Raw genomic sequence first — 26,101 nt, 5'->3', positions numbered from 1 at the left:
CTTTTCCCGTAAATATTTCTTGCCTTAGTCATAAGATATTTGGTAAATAATTTATAAATAAAATGCAATTCATGTTTTCCCTTCCCATAATAAGATACATAATAGCTTTAAGGGTAAATGTATTTACTTTTATAATAAAGTCCCAGCCACTGTGGAGGCATTATCTATAAGTAAATTTAAATATTTTAATAAAAATAGCTCTGTCGTAGATCCTTCTACTCCACAGCTAAATATCTAAGCGATCGTACAACCTGGGACAAGATTATGATAATTTTATAGCAATAACAATACATAATTGTATATTATATTAAAAAGAGCGCAAAAAAAGAATCCTGGGTGAAGTTCTTACGCCGCAACTTCTGTCTCAGAGTGCCATTTGTTTCCGAAGCGATAGTAGTATTAAAAATGACAATAAAATGAATTCTAAAGGAATCAATTTTGAGAAAATAAATGCCTTTTCAACATATTACCCCATTAGTAGCTTACTTCAGATCTAAACCGGACCAGGCGTCATTTGGGCAAAGCTAATTTGGTGAGGCTCGTGGGGTGAGAAGTGTGCGATAGTGCAACACACAGCTTCCATAGCTTGTCAGTATTCAGTAATGTTTTTGTCGCCGCGTGCTCTATTCGTGTGCCGGTTCGGAGAGCCGCTGCGAAACTCTTTCGGTTTCCGCGAGTTGAAGTAATTATTTTGTAATAGACTCAAACGTAATAAATAACATTATATTAATTCACAAATTTTTAAGCACAAAAATCAATTTTAACAGTTAAAAAACTTTGCAAAAGAAACCGACTCTTTTTAAAAGTGATCAAATTCGGAAATATCTTTATTCACTGTAAAACTTTATAAGTTATTTAGTGCAAGTCAGGATGAAATACATAAGTTACAATAGCATTCAAATGAGTATAATAATATTCATTAATAATAAATTTAGAAACATTAATCCCAACTATCTTTATCATTCAAATAATCTTTCACATTATAATAGGCCTTAGACGTTAATTTATTTTTACGATACATTATAATTTTTTTTATTGGTTATATTTTAATATCGTTTCGGAGTTTATTATAAAATATATTACAGTCCACTTTAAGAGATTTAGCAATTTTACGGAGCCTAGTAGATGGAATTGCGAGTTTATGTTTGTTTTGAGTATTCAGTACATCACTATTAATTTTAAAATGACTAATATGTTTATGAGCGTACAGGAGGTTCTCGTATATGTACTGGCAGTGTACTGTCATAACATTAATTTCACTAAACTTTTCTCTCATTGAATCCCTTCAACACATTTTATAGTCTGTTCGAATTGCCCTTTTCTGCAGGACAAATATGCTGTCAATATCTTCGGCCCTACCCAACAATGTATGATCTGAACACAATGTTATGTATATATATATGTTATGTACCTCATATAGATATAACCGTTATTAAAAAAATATATACTAGGTTAGCTATTTTGCCTTAAATCTAATTATAACAATAAGTCTATCTAACTTTTATCAAAATATTTCAAAATGTTTCGGTAACGAAAGGTATCGTTTTTCTTGTTTCTTTTAAGGCTTTATTATTTATCTTTATCCTTATTAATAATATATTTATCTTTATTAATTACACAACCAAATACAAAAATATTTAATTCAATAGTAAAAATGTATCAGAATTTGAAGAAAATTCCACATTAGAGAAAGTATGCTGGTATATTGCAGATATTTGAAAGCGTCACATTAGTAAGAAAATATTAACGTATTGTTGTTAAAATGGTAAGAAACTGTAAGCGCGCAGAAAATTAAGATTTGGCATATTACAACTAGTTAAAATTTGTATTGAGAAGAAGTGCAGAAATCTAAAACGAATAATAGCACATGTTTAAGAAATATTGGATATTTATTAACGTTATTTTCAACAATGGTAAGATAATTTTTTCGCGTGGGAATACAGCCAGGCATTGTCAATTTTAGTAGTAGGTTATGTTAACAAATGTTGACAAGAATGAGTCGGACTCGCCTCCCGGCGGTTCCGTACATATTATTAGGTACTTAAGTACCTGTACATATAGAAAAGGGAACAAGTTTTTTATTATTCTCTTGTCATAAATCAAAAACTATATATTACACCAGTTTTACCATAACGTGTGAGAGGCTCATTTGCACAGGATGCCGGCTAGATTATTGGTTACCACAACGGCAACTTTTTCTGCCGTAAAGCAGTAATTGTGTTTAGGTCTGAAGGGCGCCGTAGCTAGTAAAATACTTGGCAAATTTTTTAGGTCTTTTTTGTTATGAAAATAAGGGCCAAGAGCAGGACGTTCAGCTGATGGTAATTGATACGCCCTGCCTAAAACAATGCAGTGCCGCTCAGGATTCTTGAAATACCCAAAAAATTTGAGGGGCACTACATCTGCGCTCGTCACCTTGAGACATAAGATGTCAATATCATTTGCCCAGTAATTTTACTAGCTACGGCGCCCTTCGGACTGAAGCACAGTAATGCTTACACTTTACTGCTTCACGGCAGAAATATGCGCCGTTGTAGTACCCATAATCTAGCCGGCATCCTTTACAGAGGAGCCTCCCACTGGTAACATTTCTCTTGATTATCTAGTGAAATAGTTATTTTGTGTATCAGTTTTAATACATTTTTACATTTACTTTTTTGACTTTTACTTTACTCGTGTAAGACATTGACTATTTCACGTTTGAGTGTGTCTGTTGCATCATTTTACATTTTACATATTATATTGTAATTTGAAATGATTTGTAAATCGATGTACTTATATATATAAAAGAGTGGCAATGAGTTTCTTGCTACTTCTTCTCATTAGCTCAACCCTTTACGAAGTTACGGTAGATTCAATAAGAAAAATTTTTTTTATATTTTTTTTTTGACATTCATAAGTTTCATTTCCGTGAGCTACGTGAATAAATTGATTTTGATTTGATTTGATTTAATATGTACTTAAGCCTTTTAATAACCCTCGCTATATATACGTGACGAAATGTTTTAAACACAAGGCTCATATTGTAGTACAACCTTCACTCTCCAATTTATATGAACGGTTCTTTCATTCAACATTTTAAATAAACAAATATTTGTGTGTGAATTACTTATAAAATGTTTATTAGGTTAAGGCTGGCCTTTATTTCCACTTATATTTAAATGAAATGTGGTTTTCAATAGAAAATATTTAAGCAAACCAGTAAAGGGTGATTGGGGGTCATATTCGATGGAACCTCTGAGAAAAGCGGTGGGCCCATTCTGCCTTAGGGGTCTCTTCTATCAATAATTAGTTTCTCTAGAATATAATGTTCTTAAAATGGAAATTATATAAGATTGAATTACTGCTACCAGTACTGCTCTTTATAAAATTAAAAGAATAGTTTGAATTCAAAATAATAAAAATGCGTTTTCGTGTACGCTTTCACCGCATCTTCAGGGCTCGTAAAGCGACCTCCAGTTCCAGTTCTTTACCTAACAATCCTTGCATATTTTGGTGCATCAGGTTTATAACTTTACAATTATTATGTTTATTATTACTTGTACATTGTGTATTTATATTGCTAGAGGAGTCCCCTATTGTCTTATTGACTAATTTAAATAATTTGGAACATATTCCAAACCAGAAACTAAACTATAAGACTGCTCAATAGAAGCAGTGTTTATCAAATAATTACTTTGCTCAATAGGAGCAGAGTCCAACAAGCTATTACACTGCTCAATAGAAGCAGTGCTAATCGATTTACTAACCTGCTCAATAGATTTGGACCGGGTTGCCAAATAATTGGCTGAGTTATAAAATAAATAAAAAGATAGCGATTCAGCTATCTGTCTTTTATAAAAATTAGATAGGTGTAACCTATCAAATGTCAATATTTTACATTTATGATTAATTATATTATTAATATCAATTATGTGTATGTTACTACATAATAAATTAGCATTATATGTCACATAATTTGAATGAGACAATAAGGTTAACATATTATTCAATAACAATCATTAAACACCCACTGAGATCATTGTTTTTTGGTTTCGGGTTCGTAGCAATATATTCAGCTTTCATCACCTGTGACGATGTCAAATACAGCATTTGAGTCACCGCCGTTGAACTTATCTAACATTTGGCGGCACCAGTCCATGGTGTTTCTGGTCGTCGGTTAAAGTATGGGGAATCCATCTAGTACAAAGCTTCCTGGCGCCTAAATGTTCATGTAATATTTTTTGAACTTGACTCATACCAATGCCTAGGCTTGCCCGTATCTGCTGATAGGTCACTCTTTTATCTTCCTCTATCATGCGTGGCACAGCACTGATGTTATCTTCAGTAGTTGCTGTTAAAGGACGTCCCTCACGCGGATCATCATTAAGATTGCTCGTCCACCCTTAAACTCGTTTAACCAATTGTAAATAGTGGCACGAGATGGGGCTTCATAAAGAAATGCTCGCTGCGAGCATTTCTTCATGAAGCTAACATAGCCTTGTTGTTGAGTACCTACCTAAGCCCACAACGAAAGTCATAATAAATCATTGACCGAAAATTTTCTCGCGTTAGGTTCATTTTCACGTGTAACAAAAGTTTAAGTTTTGCCGCCAATTCACAAAAACAAATGAATGCAATATATGTTACCAAAGAGTTCTAAAATTGAAATTCAAAAAAAGTTTTCATTGGCAATTGGCATTGGCCCGTTCTAAATATTTTTATGTACATTATATAATATGCATTCTATTTACAACTTCGGAAAAGTTTGGGCTTCAATGAGAAGAAGTAGCAAGAATCTTATTGCCACTCGTTTTAAATCCAGTAAAATGTTTCCAGTTACTTTTATTATTATTAATGTTGGGGAAATAAGCACTTAAATCTGTAGATCTATTGTGCGCCCTACGTGTATTTGGACGCACGCTCTAGCGATGACTATGCTCATTGTGATGAGGTAGTTGAGCAACGTTGAGAGAATTATTCCCTTGCATATTCGGTGTTCCATTTGTTTCTAAATCACATCCTCCAGGCCTATGACCTTTAAGATACGCAGTATCCTCAGTGGACACAGATGGGGTAGGTCCTCTGCCTGGATATTGAGGGTCTTGAGCCAACCTATCTTTCATTAGTAGATTCAGTTATGAGCTACACTCTTGATAGTAATGGTCTTACATTTAAAACGTATACTGATAAACTCGAAGCATTGCAAATAAAGTTTTTAAAATTACTTATGAACAAAACAACAAAAGTTAAATGTAAAGGTAATTTTAAGGTACTCAAAGTTGTTGAAAATATCACTCCCAGTAAGTAAAAAGCACAAATATCTATTAGCCTTAAATAACCATGATTACCTTAAATAACCCGTTCGATGACATCAGGCAAACTTGGAGTACCTAGGAGTAATTGCTTTGGTGATAGAACTTTAAAGAAAAGGATACCATATCTACTTAATAGTTTTTCCGAGGACTATTATCTATTGCTGCAGTAACATATTTTGTAAAATTTGTTTTAGGATTTGTTGTATGAGACTCGCTCCATCCTGTAGATAAACTGTGTAAAAAGTTTTACAGGACTTTGCATTAATTTAAGAAGGAACTGTTTGTTTATAACAAATAATAAAAAAAACCTGCCCTCATTGCGTCTGCTGCTCACATTCCAGAAGGATGCCACCAGGAACAGACATAAACTTATAATGCCTACTACTCGGCTAAGTCGAGTTAGTAAGTCTTTTTGGGGCGATATGCTTTTACAACAAGATCCCAGAAAATGTTCACAACAAAAGTATAACGTTATTCAAAATAATTGTTAAAAAAACGTTTGTTTGGTAAGGTTACTATCACATACTTTCTCAATGATACCCCAGATTGGGAATGGAGCGACCGCCCTCAGGCTATTAAATAATTAGTTTAATTGTACAAAATTACTTTGTAAACATATTTTTTCAATGAAAAAAAAAGCCCGCTGAGTTTGTTGCGCCCATTCTACTCAGGTCTGGGGCTATTCTATTCGTTTTGGAATGGGTGGTAGTTTTTGACTTTCAATAAGTGATGTCACATCATATTTTGAATAAAAATATTTGAATTTGAATTTGTTTTTAGGATCCTCGTAGGCTCCTTGGCAAAATGTATATAGAGCGGATTCACAGAGGCCTATTTTTGCCAAGTAACCTTTGACTTTGCAGAGCCCAAAGAGAAAGCCTGTGAGGGTTCGTAGCTGACTCCTGGTTAGGTTTAAGCAAAGCTTTGCCCGTCTCCGATAGTAGCCGCCTAAGAGCAGCTTAGCCTGTTTAGGGCCCGGTTTCCACCAAAGCGGAGAGGAGAGGAGATGTGTTTTAATAACCAATCAGATTTCGTTATTTCCACAGCTCGTCTCCGCTTAGCTTCGGTGGAAATGGAGCAAGCAAGAGGAGATGAGATGTCTCATTTTTCTTTGATTTTGTGCCGCGAGCGAGCAAGCAGCGCGGCAGAGCGGAGATGAGAGATGTCTGTAGCCGGGCGGCCGGTCGCGCGCCCTTTTCTTCGCGTCTCGACACCCGAAAGCGTCATTTCTTCGATTGACTTATCTTGAATGCAAAAGGCGTTCCTTTCGTATTTTTAACTTCCTTTTGTAGATATCAGTTGACTTATTTCGACCTCTCACAGCTCACATCTCCTCTCCGCTTTGGTGGAAATAACGTGACTGCTTCGCGGCTAATCTCATCTCGTCTCCTCTCCCCTCCGCTTTGGTTGAAACCGGGCCAAAGGCCTGGTAACGTTAGCCAATAATTGGCTGCATCGCGAGTTTCCTTTTTTTAAAAGAGCTTCCACAAGTCTCATCATCTCCTTCAGCCTTAAACTAAATTACAAAACTTCATTGTCTCTTAATCTTAAAAATAATAACAACGGCTTGAAAATAGAAAACTGCACAGTCATGATAGCTGACGTTGATTGTATAAAATTATAATAAACTTTTTCGCTGTGAGCTTGGAGACAACAAAGCTTTGTCCTGTGAAAATAATCACAAAAGTTATTAAGTGCGCCCAATTTCATTCCTATATTAAGATCTTATGTTTGTACTTGCAGTCGGGGACACAGGTTCACAAGCGATATTTTATGTACTCAAAGAGATATGAATTCAATTCGACAGCGTTAAAGATTAATATTATTTTATATTATTGGCTTTTTATGTGTACTTTGCTGTTTCATATAATATGTGCTGAAATTAATATGAAAATCAATACTATGTACCTACGAGAACATCATTAGCAGTATTATTTTTTTAAATAATATAAATATATTATTTAAATTCTCAAAAGGGACATATCTCTTCGTGTACTTAATTGATATATCAACAAGCTGCTTCCGCATCACTCCGCCTTCTGCTTATCGCAGGGCATTTTTTTTTGGAGAAGAGGAAAATACATTTACGTATTGAAGACCCCGAAACGTGGCTCGTATATCGGGCTCGGGTGTAAAAATCCCCTATCGACTAAATACCACCTTTGTGCTAATAGCTCTAAAGGCTTTTATAGCGAAGCGGCTTAGCCGCTTGGAGGCCGAAAATGTACCTCACAGGCGAACTTCAAACCGCGAACCGCCTGCTCGCTAGGGCATTCGAAATACTGAGCCCTATTATAGTCTCTGTTTGGTCGCACCAGTATGTTGGTTATGGACGGGGGTCGTAGCTGGTTATCTAGAATAACATTATTGATAGCACCGTTGACTCTCACCATGGTGCCTTCAGTTTAAATTTCTTCCGGCTAATATTTTCGGTATTTGAATTCATATGTATGTTTATTCGACACTTTATGAGGCCATCCTCTGATGTTACGAGAGTATTAGCCGCGGGGATCACAAGCCATCCTCACAATATGTCCTCATCTTCCATAGAACAAAGCTTAATACTAGGTGATCTTCAGTTGGACAAGAATTGATTTGGTGATACTCCTTAAAAAAAAATCATTTCCAATCGTAACCATTCTCCGATTAATTTATTGCATGAATACATTTTATAAAAAATAACAAAAAGCAACCGACTTCAAAAACACTATTCCAAAACAATAGATAATATAATATGCACTAAAAAGTAAAAAATAAAAGCATATTCTTAGATAATCTTATTAATTAATCTAATTCTAGTTACGATTATTGTTATTTTTGGAATCGGTTTCTTCCCGCCGCGGCCCAGCTGTCACCTCCTCACGTCGCGCGTGCGGCTGAAGCACATCTCACCAATGTATATATATAATATACTCACCAGTATATAGTGACAAACTACCGTGGCTGACACCGACTCCACACAGAAAGCACCAGCTTTTAAATAAAAAAAAAGAATGATCAAAATCGGTTCACCCAGTCCCAGTCGAAAATTCTGAGGTAACAAACATATAAAAATACCGATGAATTGAGAACCTCCTCCTTTTTTGAAGTCGGTCAGTAAATATATTTAATTTAACTATCTTTCTCTTATTGCATCATCATTAAATTTTGTTTTAATGTTGTATAACTTTCACAAGTTTTTTCTTGTGTTAAATTAGGCCCATTTTATATTTCAAGTTTTCTTCCAATTACTCTAACAATAATTGTTCTTGAAACATTTTAATAGAATGTCTTATAATATTATGTCGACTTTAACGAGTGAAGTGTATAAATGGAACAGAGTATTAAAAACATTATCGAGTGAAATGTAAAAATGAAACAGTGTATTAAAGGCATTAACAAGAAGAGTGTATAAATGAAACAGTGTACACTTGAGTGTTACAATCATGGAGATCGAAGAGTTGTTGAGAGTGAATGAGACGTTGGAGGAGCTGTACGTACGATGCACAAACTTGAGTGTCTTCGACTGCAGCGAAGATGAGATGCTCTGGTTTCTGATGGGGCCGCGTCGACTGCCGCTGTACCGGATCGTGCCGATATCGGTGTTCCTGTTGCTGATATTCCTGACGGGAGTGATCGGGAACGTGGTGGTGTGTGTGGTGATAGTACGCCACCCCGCGATGCACACCGATACCAACTATTACTTGTTCAGTTTGGCGCTCAGTGATCTACTTTTGCTGCTGTTTGGTAAGTTGATTCTCTGCTCCTTCTCTATTTTTTTTATGGAATAGTAGGACAAACGAGCGTTAATGGTGTTAAGTGATCACCGCCGCCCACATTCTCTTGCAACACCAGAGTAATCACAAGAGCGTTGCCGGCCGTTAAGGAAGGGAAGGTGTACGCGCTTTTTTTGAAGGTACCCATGTCGTATCGTCCCGGAAACACCGCACAAGGAAGCTCATTCCACAGCTTTGTAGTACGTGGAAAAAAGCTCCTTGAAAACCGCACTGTGGAGGACCGCCACACATCCAGATGGTGGGGATGATATCCTAACTTGTGGGGTGTCGTGCGAAGGTGGAATCTCTAATTTTATTAATTTTATTTCTTAGATGAGTTTCACCTTAAGTAGTTATTCTCATTTTACATATACTATAATTTTAATTAGTAGGTTGGTTATGTATAAAATTGAATAGCTCATCTCGCCTATAAACGTAACGTTTGACGAGTGAATAAATGTAATTAAAATGAAAGTAGATATAGTAAATAAATAAAAGGCATTTATTTTCTCAAAATTTATTCCTTTAGAATTCTTTTTAATGACATTCCTAACACTACCACCGCTACGGAAACAAATGGCGCTCTGAGCACCTCCTAGCATTCTTTTTTGCGCTCTTCTTAATAATACATACAATATTGTACTGTCTGTATTGTTATAAAATAATCGAAGTTGGTTATAGACAGTAATTCAAAGAAAATAATTACATAAATAAATATTATGACTGTTCATTGTCAGCACATTTATGAAAGTTTAATATACGTTCACAAAAATCGTCACCTTTTTGCTCTAAATAGTGATTTTCATTTTTATAACACTAGAAATAAGGGGTTGCTTAAAACTAATTCTAGTAGGCTTCACATTAAAATACAACTTTAAGGCTAAATGTATACACTTTTATAATAAAGTCCCAGCCACTGTTCAGACATTATCTATAAATAAATTTATATGTTTGTTAAAAAATGGGTCTGTCGTAAATCCTACTACTCCACAGCTGATAATTCAAGTGAGCTGATAGCCTGGGACTAGATTATGATTATTTATTAACAATAACATTTGTAATATTGAAAATTGATGTAACTGTGTATAACTCATATAAAAAAAATGTTTAATTCGTAACTTATACTATAATCTATTCGTAACTAATACCTAAAATTAATTATTTCTGTGCATGCTGTGTTTACTTGTAAGTAATCACTACATTTAGTTCCTATTTTTTAGTTCTACTTTTAATATTTGTGTGTATTATTGTAAGTGATTGTAAATAAACCTAATAAATAATAATTGAATATTTTATTCAACAGAGAACAAAAAAGAATGCTGGGAGTGTTTCTAGCACCGTTTCTTAAATAAAATAATTGAAATAAATGATTTTTATGCATTTAATTAAGCACAAAGTCATGGTCATCAGCAAAATTTCATACGAAAAACAGTTTGTGTTATCAGCTCTATGTCATATATTATAATATACTTAATCTGTGTCGTGACAGCCACGCAGTTTTATTTCATTTTCCTTATCCCAATGGTGCCCAAAGTGCCTTAGAAAGTTTACACTTCAATAGAATAATAATTTGAAAAAAATAATTAAAGTCACAAAAGCTAAATAAGTTTCAAAACTCATTTAAAAAGCAGTTAAAAAGTATTTTTTCATTTTATTTTATTTTATTCTTTTCAGGATAGTTACGGCTAGGTTATTAACGTACATAAATAAATTTAATAAAAATTTGATTTGTTCCTGTTTCGCCCCGAGTTTTCGTCCCACATTTATTTTTATTCCTGTTTCGGGTCACCTCATAAAATGTTATTTTTGTACAGCCAAAAAATAATGTGAATTACAACAATATTCTAAATGTATATAAGGGCTATAGCTTACCCGAGACCAAACGATAGCATGAAAGGAGATCATAAACCTATCACATGATATTATGTTCCTGCAGATTGTGGCACAGCTATCTCACGTTGTCTCAAAAGTAGAACAATAAAATTTGACACAGACATATCATAAACGGACCAAGTACATAGTAAAGTTATCTTGATTCCGAAGTCCATGCATCAAGTTGAAGGTGGAGATAGCAGTATTTTATATACTAGGATTTTAAGCATAAATAAAATTGTATAATAATCATAAAATAAAGAATATTTTTTAATAAATCGATTATTATAAGCAAATCGTATCACAGACAGTTCTATTAACTATTCTATCAACAATTTAAAATTATCATCCTAATATAGACCGCTATTCGAGAAAAAAAAATTGAAAGTTTCATAATATTGTTTATTTATTAGATATCTTTTTACTTAATATCAATCACAATCAAAATCAATTAATAATTCGGTTTTAAAATATAATGGAGGTAAATAATAACCACAGATCACTTTACGTGATGACTTAGTCATAAACTTGCTTGTCTAGCGGGCACACATTTTACACGCTTTTTTTTAGAGATTGAGTTTTAAAACCAATTGAATAATAACTAAAAAAAATTACTAAAACAACAGTGTGCGTACTTATGTACACGCGTTAGAAGTTATACATTTTTGGCGTATGGAAAAAATTAAAATTTTAACAAATAGTATAGATCAAAAATAGTATAAACACTCAGCATTAAGGGTCAATATAAACAAATCCCCTTTAAAATCCGTTCATTAGTTTAGGAGTTCACTGGATACAAGAATTAGTACACTGGATTTATATATATTTAGATATAATTTATGTGTATAATAAAAAAGCACTGAAAATTGTTCAATCGAAATGGCAAATAAACTTCTAAACTAAATTCCACCTTCGCACGACACGCCACAAGTTAGGATATCATCCCCACCATCTGGATGTATGGAGGTCCTCCACAGTGCGGTTTTCAAGGAGCTTTCTTCCTCGTACTACGAAGCTGTGGAATGAGCTTCCTTGTGCGGTGTTTCCGGGACGATACGACATGGGTACCTTCAAAAAAAGCGCGTCCACCTTCCTTAGAGGCCGGCAGCGATCCTGTGATTCCTCTGGTGTTGCAAAAGAATGTGGGCGGCGGTGGTCACTTAACACCAGGTGACCCGTACGCTCGTTTGTCCTCCTTTTCCATAAAAAAAATAGAATATAATATATATAATAATAATAATAATAATAATAATAATAATAATAATAATAATAATAATAATAATAATAATAATAATAATAATAATAATAATAATATAATATAATAATATATATAATATATAATATATATAATATAATAATATATATAATAATATATAATACTATTTACTATTTATCAAATGTACATAATTATTAATGGCAGTCTACAAAACGTTGTAAAATACCTACATATTGAAATTTAAGACTATTACTTCCTTCCAACGCTCTTGTGATTCCTCTGGTGTTGCAAGAGAATGTGGGCGGCGGTGATCACTTAACACCAGGTGACCCGTACGCTCGTTTGTCCTCCAATTCCATAAAAAAAAACAAAATTCGCACGATCTTATCTTTAGCATGATCTTATCTTCAGCGTCATATTATCTTTTTATTCTTTCTCGACCGTTTTGGTTAGGACAATGAACCCTTTACTATTAGGCAAATTTTTAAGCGATGGGTCCTTGGGTGGGATGAGCTTTATTTCCCGATTTCCCGCCTAAGTCTGTTTTATTATCATGGTATTAAATAAATTATTAAAGATTTTTATAATTTATTTAATTATATTAAAGAAAATTATATTAAAGATATATCTTTAATCCGGAAAAATCTATAAAAACCAGCTATACTGGTGGTGGCTTTCTGGTAAAGGTATAGCTACCATCACTACTAATAATTGTAATAACTATCAACTTATAATACCGATGTATTCCTAAATTAATAGTTTATTTACTTTTGTTAAATATTATTTTAGTGTGAGTGACAAGCAACGTCTTACACTCGTGATTTGTATGACACTTTGTGTTAGTGTTCGTGCACTGCTTAAAATAGAGGTTAGTTCTAAACTCAATTTTTTTTACAAAAATTAAACTGAAAACAAAATTTAAAGAACGATGCGGGACTCGAACCCGCGACCTGTCGCATTCCGAGCGAGCGCTCTTTCCAACTGAGACAGCCGTTCGAGTGACGTATCATCAAACTCAATTTTTTTTCGACGTTTTCACAGCTGTCATAGACTATCTAAATTCTAGACCATTATATGATCTAAGGATTATAAAAGCACCTTAAAATTGCTAAGATTCTCTCTTCATGAAAAATGTGTAATGTGTTATGTTCTAAAGAATAACGACAATCAACGCCCTAACAAGATGTCAGATTACAGATCTGTCGCTCGCAGTAAAAAGAACAAACACAGCCTTGTTAGCAACCTTTATAATTGGCTTACTGGATACTCTGAATATCTAAGTTAAATTTATAGCTGCCAAAGTTACATAATGTGTCCTGTTTTATTTTTATAACCCATAGTCGAAGAATTTACTATCGTAAAGACGACATGACCTGATAATGCCTGTGTGCGTGACCAATTCTAATTTGCGAAATATGAAGAGACGTGTGCCAAGTGTTGCTTATATTTCTACGACTTGTCTACACCAAAATTGTTCACAGTAACTATAAAAGACATTAAAAGGCATAATATTTATTTTCTCAAAATCGATTCCTTTAGATTTTTTTTGATGTCATTTCTAATATACTTGATACTACTACCGCTTCGGAAACAAATGATATAGATTCTATAGATTTTACCAGTGGGAGGCGCCTTTGTGCAGGATGCGGGCTATATTATGGGTACCACAACGGCGCCTATTTCTGCCTTGAAGCAGTAATGTGTAAGAATTACTGTGTTTCGGTCTGAAGGGCGCCGTAGCTAGTGAAATTACTGGGCAAATGAGACTTAACATCTTATCACACCAGGATTCTTGAAAAACCCAATAATTCTGAGCGGCACTACAATTGCACTCGTCACCTTGAGACATAAGATGTTAAGTCTCATTTGCCCAGTTATTTCACTAGCTACGGCATCTTCAGACCGAAACACAGTAATGTTAACACATGACTGCTTCACGGCAGAAATAGGCGCCGTTGTGATACCCATAATCTTACCGACTTCCTGTGGTTAGATTATGGAAGAGGCAGCCTCCCACTGGTAAAACTGGTGACGAGCGCAGTTGTAGTGTCGCTCAGAATTTTTAGGTAGCATTATGCATTGTAATGGACAGGGTGTATCGATTACCATCATATGAACGTCCTGCTCATTTCGTACCCATTTTGCCATAAATAAATGATTCGCTTATCTTTTCTACCTTGCTGTATCTCCGTTAGAGATGTACGTCTCTCTCGCACACTTTGTTTGTCTATTCGGTATTATATAGAACAGGAAACGTCGCGAATCTTATCATGGTAAAGCTTGCAGCAAAGTTCAGCATCTGCCACCAAAACCTTCTCATTGTCCATCGACCAATAAGGCTAATGCAAAAGTATCGCAACCAGCAGTACAGTAAGAGAGTATCTTCGTCAGCTTTGCCCCACCGGTACTTGTACAGTACAGGAATTGAACCCAAGAGGAGATTATAAGTCCTACAAGATTGGTATACCTGTGGCAGCTTATGAGGTATGTTTTTCAGCTGAAGCCTGGCCCATAAACGCCAGAATTAAGGCTTGGGTTACCCACCGGAAGGCAACAATCTATTACGCTACCAAGGTTCCTGTTACTAGAGGCAAGAAACAGCCCTTTCGTTCAGCGTAGTCGTCATAAAACCGTTAAAATCTTCTATCAGAACGTCCGCGGTCTGAAAACGAAATTGCGTATGTGGCGGAATAATTTAGCAATGAATGATTGTGATATTGTAGCCGCTACGGAAACATTTCTTGATGGCTCTGTGGAGACTTCTGAGCTTGAATGTGCAAATTGGAGTATTCTACGCAGAGATAGAGACACGCCATGTGGTGGTGTGGCGCTTGCTGCCCGTTCCCCTGTCATATTGAGCAGATGCCATGAACTGGAGACAAACAATGGTGAGGATCTCTGGGCATCCTTTTCCCGGCATGGTCATCGGTTCTACGTTTGTGTTGTATACATTAAACCTAGTGCTAGAGACTGTGATTATATGGAGTGGTTTTGTAAGGTGGAGCACACAATTACTGTGTTAAAAGCACCAGTTCTAATATTAGGTGATCTCAATTTAAATAGTGCATCCATAAATATTAATAATTATTATTGTTATTTTTTATCATATTGTAATCTGTCTGAGAACAACATTATCAAAAATATGTTTGGAGGTATGCTTGATGTAATTCTGGTTCGAGAGAGCGATGTGTGTGGAGGGGTGCGTGTTATAACTGCTGAAGGTATAGTTCTGCCCGACGCGTATAATCCACCATTAGAGATTGAAGTCAGGCTTGATACATGTCGCCGTTCAGATTATCTTGAGCCATCTAATATAAATCCTTGCAGGGACTGGAATTTTAGTCGATGCGATTATGAGCTTTTTTCTGCATAATCGAGGCAAATTCTTGGCGTACAGTTCTGGAGGCACATACTGTGAGAGATGCAACTGAAAATTTTTATAAATCCGTTTATAATATCTTTGACCAGTGCATGCCTAGGAAACGACGTAAAGAATGCCATAGTAAACGTTACCCCGTTTGGTTTACGAGTGATATTATCCGAGATATCAAGTGTAAGATGAAGTTGCATAGATTATGGAAATGTTCTAACTCACCAGAAATATACAGAAGATTGTCAGAACTTCGAGCAGATCTTAAAACCCGAATAGAGTCATCCTATTGCGACTATATTAAGTATATTGAAGTTAACATCAAAGCCAACGTTTCAAGCCTTCGCACCAAAGGTGGATTTGAACCTAGCGTGACTTTTGAGGGGCAAACTTTTTCAGGTGTTGCTGCTGCAGATGCTTTCGCCAACTTTTTTTCAAGCACATTTTTGCCAGATGTACCTGTACTCGACACAGATGAAGCTTATGGCTTCGATAGAACGTATGACAGCAATTATGTAAACATCTTTCATATTACACCTGATGATGTCATAGGTGGAATCAACAAGTTGAAGCAGAGCAGTTCCGTAGGACCGGATTGTATTCCTCCTGCAGTTCTAAAGCTGGCAAAAAAGAACTTTTGAATGCCTCTTTGTCATATTTTCAATCTTGCCCTGGAATCGGGAGAATATCCGTCCCAATGGAAGTTGTCGAGAGTTACCCCAGTACCAAAAAGCTCTGATAAATCGAAAGTTGAAGAGTACCGTCCTATTGCAGTGTTGTCTTCGCCCGCAAAGGTATTTGAAAGCATTATTCACAACTACATATACGCGCAAGTGGACAAATACATTTGTGGCGAGCAGCATGGTTTTAGACCGAAAAGATCTGTAGACACTAACTTGTTGTCACTAGTTGATTTTATCTCGGAAAAACTGGATCGTGGTTCTCAGGTTGACGTGCTCTACTTTGACTTCCAGAAAGCATTTGACAGGGTCAATAATGACATATTGTTACAAAAACTTAGCGCTATTGGCTTTGCACCGAGACTTCTCCGACTTATCGCAGACTACTTGCGTGACCGTCAACAATATGTCCGGCTTGGTCTGTTCGAATCCAATCATTACCACACGCGATCTGGGGTTAGTCAGGGATCGATACTGGGGCCTCTTCTGTTTCTTTTAATGATAAATGATCTTCCAGATGTGCTTGATAATTCTCGGTGTCTCCTGTATGCTGATGACCTGAAACTCTTCAAAGAAATCAAATCTGACTCAGATTGCATGGCACTCCAAAATGATGTGCAAGCTGTGTTCCAGTGGAGCTTGAGGAACCGTATGGCATTTAATACGTCCAAATGCTTTGCCATGACTTTCGGTCGAAAGTGGTGCCCAATAGAGTTTGATTATAAAATTGGTGGTGATTCGATATCTCGACCAGAAACTATCAAAGACCTGGGTGTCACATTCGATCGAAAGTTAACCTTCCATGATCATATTACCACTCTGGCCAAGGAATTCTATAGAATTTTAGGCTTTGTTTTGAGGAATTCTGGGGATTTCACATCTGAACCAGTCATAAAGCTTTTATTCGGTGCTTTAGTGCGCAGCAAGCTAGAAACAGCTATGTGTGTGTGGAATCCGCATGAAAGTACTTATGTACTCCTTCTCGAAAAGGTGCAAAAAGCTTTTCTTAGGTACCTTTACAAACGTACGCATGGATACCCCTATCTATATATGTATCCCACAAAATTTCTTCTGGGTACATTAGGCTACAACTCCCTCGAGGTTAGGCGAAAACGACAGCAGCTCACAGTTATGTGCAGAGTTCTCAGAGGTGATATAGATGCGCCGAGTTTGCATGTTGAGCTATGTAGAATCTTTGTACCGGACAATTACTGTTCGAGGCGCAAGCATAGATTGTTCTCAAGTCCGACACATCGTACTGTGGCTCGCACCAACTCACCTATACCGAGGTCTCTCTCTGCTCTCAACGCTCTTCTCGAAGCCAACCCTGCTTTTTTAACTAAAGTCATCAACGCGAAAATTTATTTTTTCCACCACACGCCACAAGTTAGCCATCCCCACCATCTGAATGTGTGGCGGTCTTCCACAGTGTGGTTTTCAATGAGCTTTCTTCCATATACTACAAAGCAGTGGAATAAACTTCCCTGTGCCGTGTTTCCGGGACGATACGATATGGGTACTTTCAAAAAAAGCACGTACACCTTCCTTAGACGCCGGCACCGATCCTGTGATTCCTCTGGTGTTGCAAAAGAATGTGGGCGGCGGTGTTCACTTAACACCAGGTGACCCGTACGCTCGTTTGTCCTCCTTTTCCATAAAAAAAATAGAATACTTTTTACTTTTTATCAAATGTACATAATTATTAATGGCAGTCTACAAAACGTTGTAAAATACCTACATATTGAAGATTTAAGACTATACTATGAAAATATTTTAACCATTTTAATTAGAAGTCTTTTACTCATTTAAATAGGTAGGCCCTCAGGCTATTAAATAATAGGTTTAATTTTACGATATTACTTTGCAACCAGTAAAAAAAGCACACTGAGTTTGTTGCGCCCGTTCTTCTCTGGAATGAGGCATACTATACTTTTTGGAATGGGTGGAAGTTTTTGACTTTCAATAAGTGATGTCAAATCCTATTTTGAACTATAATATTTTTTTAATGTGAATATAGCGAAAAAATTCTCAATCATATATTAAATATGAGTATTAGTTTATGCTGAAAAATATTTCATCTACAGAAGTTGAGGTAAATAGTGGAGAAAGAAATATATTATGCAGGTAATGTTAATGTTTTTAAAGTCTTTTATATTCTGGTATGAATAGATGACGGCTAAAAGAAAACATTAGAACTATACGCGGGCGTGACATTGATGTATTAAGGTTAAGAAATTTAATAAAAACATGTTTTCAACTTATTTTGTTTTTATGTTACCGTTGGGTGGGTTAGGTTACTTACAAAAGTATATGACACTAGCTGACCCGGCAGACTTCGTACTGCCTCAATCGATAAATAAAAGACCTAAACTTTTGTATGTATGTCAAATAATATTGTTTGCGTTCAGAAATTTTATTTGTGACAAAACTTAAGACATATCCAAAGAGTATAATAATATAGGGAAAAGAGAGCCATCTCTGAGAGCAGTCTCTACGCATTATTTGCTGTCTATTTGAAAACTAGCGCCATCTGGAGATTGGCCCCGAAAATAACTATTCATAAGCTCGAAATTATATAATTCATTTTTAATGTTGTGACGCACTTAAATAACTAACTCTACTTTTAAATGTAGGTATTGCAATTTTTTACCATGTTGAAATTGCGCGTAGAGTTAGTTATTTAATTTTGCCATAACATAGAACATAAAGGATAGATTTAGTAGTGTAAATATGCAAAATGGAACACGAGAGCTACATTCATACGCTAACTCTAGAAGTAGCCGCCATTTTATGACCAGTGGGCAGTGACACAACTAAAGAAAATTTGAAAGGTTTCAAAGCGAGTGACAGCTGACAAAGCTTTCATTTTCGGGCCAACTAACAGATGGCACTGCAGTCTTCAGAAAATGTCACTATAAGGCGTCTGTCCCACCCCTGGATATATCAATCTACATAAACATAATCTAAGAGATAGTTAACAACTGTATTTAATCTACCTACTATAGTTTCCTAAAATTAAGTTTATTTTTTACCTCCTGAAAAAGTTAGAAAAATATAAAAATTCTAATAAATTATTCATTTTAAACTATTATTTTAATTTGATTTCTGAACGAACGGGGACACATCAAAGGAAAAACAAAATTGTTGTTTTTATTTTGTTCCGAGCATTTTCATATTTATTTACCTTTTAAACCTTCTCTGGACCTCCACAAATAATTCAAGACCAAAATTAGCCAAATCGGTCCAGCTGTTCTCAAGTTTTAGCGAGACTAACGAATAACAATTCATTTTTATATATTTTATATATATTAATGATACCACAGGACAGTTTAAAGATACATATTCCGTGAATGATCGATAAACTAAATTTTTCTTTGAATTTTGGAAAAAAAATCCTTTTACCCGTTATCTAACCGTGTATTTTATATCTTTGTTAGAAGTCGTCTTAATTCAATATTTCTGAATCAATTTCGATTATTTAACTAGGTCCTCAAATTTAATGTGGCATAAAAAAGCATAAAAGGCATTTATTTTCTCAAAATTGATTCCCTTAGAATTCCTATTGATGTCATTTCTAATATGCAAGATACTAATGCCGCTTCGGAAACAAATGGCGCTCTGAAAGAGAAGAAGCGGCGCTAGAAACTCTCCCAGCATTTTTTTGCGCTCTTTTTAATAAATATACAATATTGTACTGTCATTGCTATTGCTATAAAATAATCATAATCTAGTCCCAGACTGTCGGATCACTTAGGTATTCAACTGTGGAGTAGTACGTTTGTAGTTAACGACAAAGCCATTTTTTAATAAAACATTTAAAAATATTTATAGATAACTCCACCATTACTTTTTTTTTTGTTTATGGAAGAACAAACGAGCGTACAGGTCACCTGTTCTTAAGTGATCACCGTCGCCCACAATCTCTTGCAACACCAGAGGAATCACAGGAGCGTTGCCGGCCTTTAAGGAAGGAAGGAAGATTTTAGAACGCAGTATCCCGCTATCAATCCGAAAGGGTATTCCTAAATCTAACTATCTCTCTCTCACTATTATAATTTTATTTTCAAAAAAATTCCACCGAAAAGAAAATATGATGTTGATTATATTAAACTGGGATTTACATCAATAGAATTAAACGGGGAAACTAGACAAGCGTATTATATACGATTGTTCTTAAATCCATCCATCCAAAGTATTGTAAGCATTTGAAAGAAGCCATCAAATAAAAATTCTTCTAAAAAAATGAAACTTGGAACGAGAGGCACAAGTAATGCAAAATCTGAAAAAATATTACCTGCATCGTTTGAAGTTGATTTCCAAATCGAAAAAAGCACACACGAACGGGGAGTCTCCAATAAAGCCTTGTATATTCAAAGTTGCAGAAGAGCTTTTAGGTCAGGAAGCTCAAAAGAAAATAGGCGAAATGCCACTTTCAAACGATACAGTGAAATATTCAAAAATGTCAACGAATATTGAAGAACAAGTAATTGATATGTTAACAAGAAGTCCATATTTTGCATTACAATGTGATTGACCGACTTTAAGCAATGTTGACAATGTATTTATTTGATTTTTGTTTTATTTAAAAAAAATGGATGGATAGTGCATACTACTGCTGATATGTATTTGGCTTTGAATAGCACTAAACCCAGGATTCAGAAGTTAGTAAAGAGTATGCAATCAAAAGTAAAATATCAGTGGGCAAAATAGTGCTTGAATGGCGACCACGTACCGGAAGACGCAGTGTTGGTAGCACCCACAAGATGGACCGACGATTTGGTCAGGATCGCCGGAATATGTTGTATGATGACACTGCTGGACCGATCGTCGTGGAGATTTTTGGGAGAGGTCTTTGTCCAGCAGTGGACGTCTTCCGGCTGATGATGATGATGCAATCAAAAAAATCTCATTAGAATCTGTATTTGCAATGCAACTACAGATTCTAATGTGATTTTAAAGAAAATTAAAAATAGTGAGAGTTTTAAATAATTAATGTGTATTTTATTTGTAGATTAATTAGAAGAACCCTCCATTTATTTACATTTAGGTAAACACTTTATTTTAACAACAAAATAATAAACCAACTTGGTGGTCCATGGCCAGACAAGAATTTAGTCAAATCACATGACTATAACGTTAAGAACCACTGTGTTAGATGGTACTTTAAAAGGCATAACAAGGCATTATTTTCTCAAAATTGATCTTTTTAGAATTCTTTGTAAAGGAAAGCTTCAAAAAGCTGACGTGGGTGAGGAAGAAAAAAAGAGTGCTTACGTTCTATTATTGTTGTTTTAGTAAAAGAAACATTTTAGAAAATTATGTATATCTATCTGCTTGTTTGATCTGGTAAAAGTCAGAAGGGGCTGGGATGTTTTTGACGAAATATTTACTGTCAAATAGTTCATTTTATATGGGACTAGCTAGCCCGATAGACGCTGTTCTGTCAATAGAAAAAAGTGTGTGTGTGTCAGCTCCGACGCACGACTGGAGTTTACTCCTCAAGAACGATTGTCTATGAACAGGTACTAAACAAAATCAAGTCCAATGGATTCGGTTACAAACAGATATACAAAAAAACATACATACATAAAAAAATATAGATATAAAAAATATAAAAGAATAGGTTAGGTTAAAAATTGTCTATTTGGCGTGAAATGCGCTATGTATACTCTCCATATTAAATTAAACATGTAATTATGTGCTTACCTGATGATAATTCAATATTTAATAAATACAAAGCACACATGTTTATATATACAATACATATCATATTAATGTAGGAATTGTAACTTACTTATAACGTGCTTATCAGATTTTTCGGCACTATTATTTAATCCACCTTCTTCCATGATTTATAGAATTTTCACTTAACTTTATGAAAAGAAAAATGATGTTTGCTATCCGTATCACTGCAATACAACTAATATAGGGACCGAGCACGCCAACTGAAAAGTGCGCGAGAAATGATGCGCAACAAAAACGTTACTATCCCAATTGATGAGTAGGTTTTACTCTTCATATTTTCTCATACCGGGCGCGTTATACGAAGATCGATTCTTAAGGAGTAAACTCCAATAAACTTCAAAAAAAAAATTAATATGGATATAGTATGTTACCCTTAACACGATGAGTGCGAAACGAGGCTTGAAACACCTCGTTAGTGTCTCGTCTTTACAGCGGTAAGGAAAAACTTAAATTTCTCTGACGTGCGAGAGGCGTAACTTCTGTGTGGTATAGTCTAGAAAAGAGATAACTATATATCTGAGATGTGCTATTGATGCTGAGTGTTTGGGTATACCTACCTTAATACCGGATTTTTTAGGCCTCGTACCGCACTGAATAAATGAAAGTTTAATACAGTGCGTTACGGGGTTGCGAACACCTCCCGCATACCTCGTACCGCACCCTACGCTAGCTTCAAGCGGTTAGTGTTGTGCAAAACTGCGCCCGCGACGATATAATAAGATGTCGAAACGTTGCCAAAGAAATTTAATTAATAATATTATTGATGATGAAGACGAGTTGGGTGTTAAATCTAATTCAAAATTACCGATATTTGAAAAACTGGCAAGTCTCCAATCAATATTTACAAATTATACTCAGTTTAAGTGATATAATTATGTAGGAAAATAAATTCCAGCTATGTATATATAAAATATGGTGTATAAATACAATATAATAATATAATAGTAATATATTGTATGTATGTATAGTCAGGGATTATGAACTGTTTTAATAAAAAGCATCCAAAAGTATAATTAAATTAAATCGATATTTTTTTCCCATCACTAAACAATATGAAAAACTGCCCTTTCCAGTGCGGTATGGGGTACATAAGACCACATTTTATTTAATCTATAGAATCCAAGCTAAATAATCTGCCCACAGGCGGCGGCAGATTTAGGTTAATCAACTCATTGATAATAATAATCGCGACAAAAACCGTACAATTCGCCTTATTTGGCGCCAAAAAAAGGATTTTTGTCTCCTGTGGGTGGGGCTTACTAAGCCTCGTGCCGCTACAACCTCTGGTTCAGAACGAGGTTTCAAACGTCCCGTAACGCAGTAATGGAAAGTACAGATAAATCAGTGACGCTGGGAACGTGTTAATAGATAGACATTCCATCGCGGACTTTTCTGTAGACATATATAAGATACATAATTCCACGATACATTATCTTGTAATATCTCAAAGGGTTTAGACAGCGTTTTCGCTGAAAGCCCTCAAATGGCTTATCTTTTCCGACACCTCCAACAAATACAGTTCATATATATAAAAACTTATCAAATTATTAATGAACTCTTACTCGATAACTACGCCATCCATCGGTGAAACAACATGAAAATAGTTTCTGTAGTTTGTGAGTTTATTGCGAACAGACAGTCAGACGCGGTAGAGGACTTTGTACTTTATACGTAGTGATAACGAAGGCTGTTCTTGTTTGACAAATAAACGGCAAAAAATTACTGAATGATCAACACGAACGAATGAAATCTCCGTGGGAGAAATAATATACGTAGCATATTGATCATAAAATATTTCATTATTAGATTTCTACTGGACTATTTACTGTTGGCTTCAAATTAAAGTGATTGTGAAAATTTTCAAACAAGTGGAAAGTTGCGAAAGTTTTCCATAAAATTTACAACAATTTATGCTTCAAGGTCCCTGGGGATCGACGCAGTCTCATCCATTATTCATGACGCTTCACTACCAATACTATATATACATGCATATATTACATATGTAGATGTATCACTAAGGTTTCTCAATTTAATAAAATACCTCTTTTACAATCGTTTGCATTTTTTGAGTATTTTTTTTATGAAAATAAGGGACGAGTCTAGCTGGAAGTTGGGTTGATGGTACAATTACCATCAACTCTGCCTATTACAATGCAGTACTCAGGATTATTGAAAAACCCAAAAATTCTCAGTGGCACTGCTAATGCGCTCGTCACCTTGAGACTTAAGATGTTAAGTCTCATTTGACCAGTAATTTCACAAGCTACGGCGCCCTTCAAACCCAAACACAATAATGTTTACACATTACTGCTTCACGGTAGAAATAGGCGCCGTTGTAGTACCCATAATCTAGCCGGCATCCTGTGCAAAGGAGCCTCCCACTGGTTTTTATTTAAGATTAGGTATTATATAAATGTTCCAAAAATTAAAGCTTCAATTGAAAATGAATAAAACAGATTTGTTTCCAACTGGGAATTATTTTTTCTAGTGTCTGGATGATACCAAAATTTATTATACTTTATTTAAGTAATGTTTGTTACTTAAGAAAATATTTTTTATGGCACTGTATTTAGCGGTAGTGCCGCGCGGTGATCTATTTCCAGTGTTGAAATAAACTTATAAATACTTGAGATTGAGTTCCTAAAGTGAGAATATTTTTAGTATATCCCTAATATCTAATATATAAAATTCACGGCTTGACCAATTCTCATGAAATTTTGAGTGCATATTGGGTAGGTCTGAGAATCGGACAGCATCTATTTTTCATCCCCCTAAATGTTAAGTTGGTCCACACGAATTCTTTTTTTTTAATTTGTTTGATTATGAGTCAGTATTAAAAAATACATACAACTTTAAATTTTCACCCATCTACGATCAACAGTTACTTTTGTATCGCGATTTTAATATCGGCAATACAACGTTTGCTGGGTTAGCTAATAATATTATAAATGTGAATGTAAGTTTGTTTGTTAGGTACGCTTTCACGGCTAAACCACCGGACCGATAAGAAATAATTTATAAACATTTGTTCGAGCATTTTTGAAACTTTGACCTACATGGGTATAATAGGGGGATGAAAGGAGGAGGTGAAATAGGATATGAATACTATTAAAGATACTATCCACCGTGGCTGGGGATATGCACTGTACCATATTAAAGCACTGCCAGCAGCGGAAAGAGCAGTTTGTATGTGTATTCTTTTAAAAGTATCCTAAAAAATAAATCAAAGTTCCCAAAGTAACTATTCAACGCGGACGAAGTCACGGGTAAAAGCTAGTATAAATATAAATCCATATTGAAAGTGAATTTACGCACCTAGAGAGAAAATTAGGTCATTCTCACCCGTGGAATTGTGACACTTTTCTCTCGTGGTGCGCTCCTGTTAGTCCCTGGTACGAGGGACAAAAGTCGTCTTGCCCGGAGAGGATCGGCCACGTTTCTCCCTCGTACCAGGGAAGTAAGTGAACTAAAAGTGAGCTTTTCATCGAGGTGGGAAAAAAAGCATTTAATTTTAACTGATATAGTAATGCTTGAACTAAATTTTGTTATTCGCAATCAAATTGTGTAAATACTCACCAAAATACACACAATTCTCGTGATAACGATGCCCAAACAAAGTAGGAGGCTTGCAATAAAATAAAGTGTATGTCTTACCGCTGACGTGCCGAAATTAGTAAAAGTGCAGATTAACTTGCAAATCTTTTTTATAAAGAGAGCAATACAATGTTTGCAACTGTTTTTTTATATACTGCAGGTTCAGTGTGTCACACAATTTACAGGAAGGCAACCCACACAGTAACCTAACATACAACATAGTTATCGATTTTCATGCCACCTAGAACTAACTTCACGATGTAGAATTCAGGTGTCGATGTGCGCGCGCATAGTAAAAATTCACTTTCATCATTTTTCTCCATCGCGCCATAAGAAGTATAACTTCAATAAAAAAATATTCACAATCTTAATATCATATCAATAATATTATCTAGAACGACGAAGACTCGAATACTTTTGACAAAGTCGACAGAATCTGTCGCCTGTAATTAAAACCCTTTAAAACGATAAATCTGCAGATAATTTAACTAAAATTGAAACAGGCCCGATATTTGTATTTTTGTATATACTTAAACTAATACGGATCTGTGTCAGAGCAACAGAGGTCAAAA

The 26,101-nt window shown here is 35.2% G+C and overlaps 1 protein-coding gene across 4 annotated transcripts in view; it reads left to right on the top strand.

The window, feature by feature from the left end:
* The first annotated feature begins 604 nt into the window (after positions 1-604).
* The window catches only part of LOC126978135 (neuropeptides capa receptor-like), a 93,614-nt gene continuing 68,117 nt past the window's right edge, over positions 605-26,101 (top strand). For 2 of the 4 annotated variants that reach the window (XM_050826879.1, XM_050826876.1), the window contains exons 1-2: positions 618-904; positions 8,563-9,023. In XM_050826879.1, the coding sequence (XP_050682836.1) occupies positions 8,723-9,023 (301 nt within the window). In that variant the 5' untranslated portion in view covers positions 618-904; positions 8,563-8,722. Of the gene's footprint in view, positions 905-8,562; positions 9,024-26,101 lie in introns of all 4 variants that reach the window. The other 2 variants (XM_050826877.1, XM_050826878.1) reach the window with 2 other exon arrangements.

The sequence above is a fragment of the Leptidea sinapis genome, chromosome 47 (genome assembly GCF_905404315.1).
Source record: "Leptidea sinapis chromosome 47, ilLepSina1.1, whole genome shotgun sequence".
Lineage (NCBI taxonomy): Eukaryota > Metazoa > Arthropoda > Insecta > Lepidoptera > Pieridae > Leptidea > Leptidea sinapis.
Note: the sequence above shows the minus strand (reverse complement) of the source record. Positions and strands in the feature narration are given on the sequence as shown.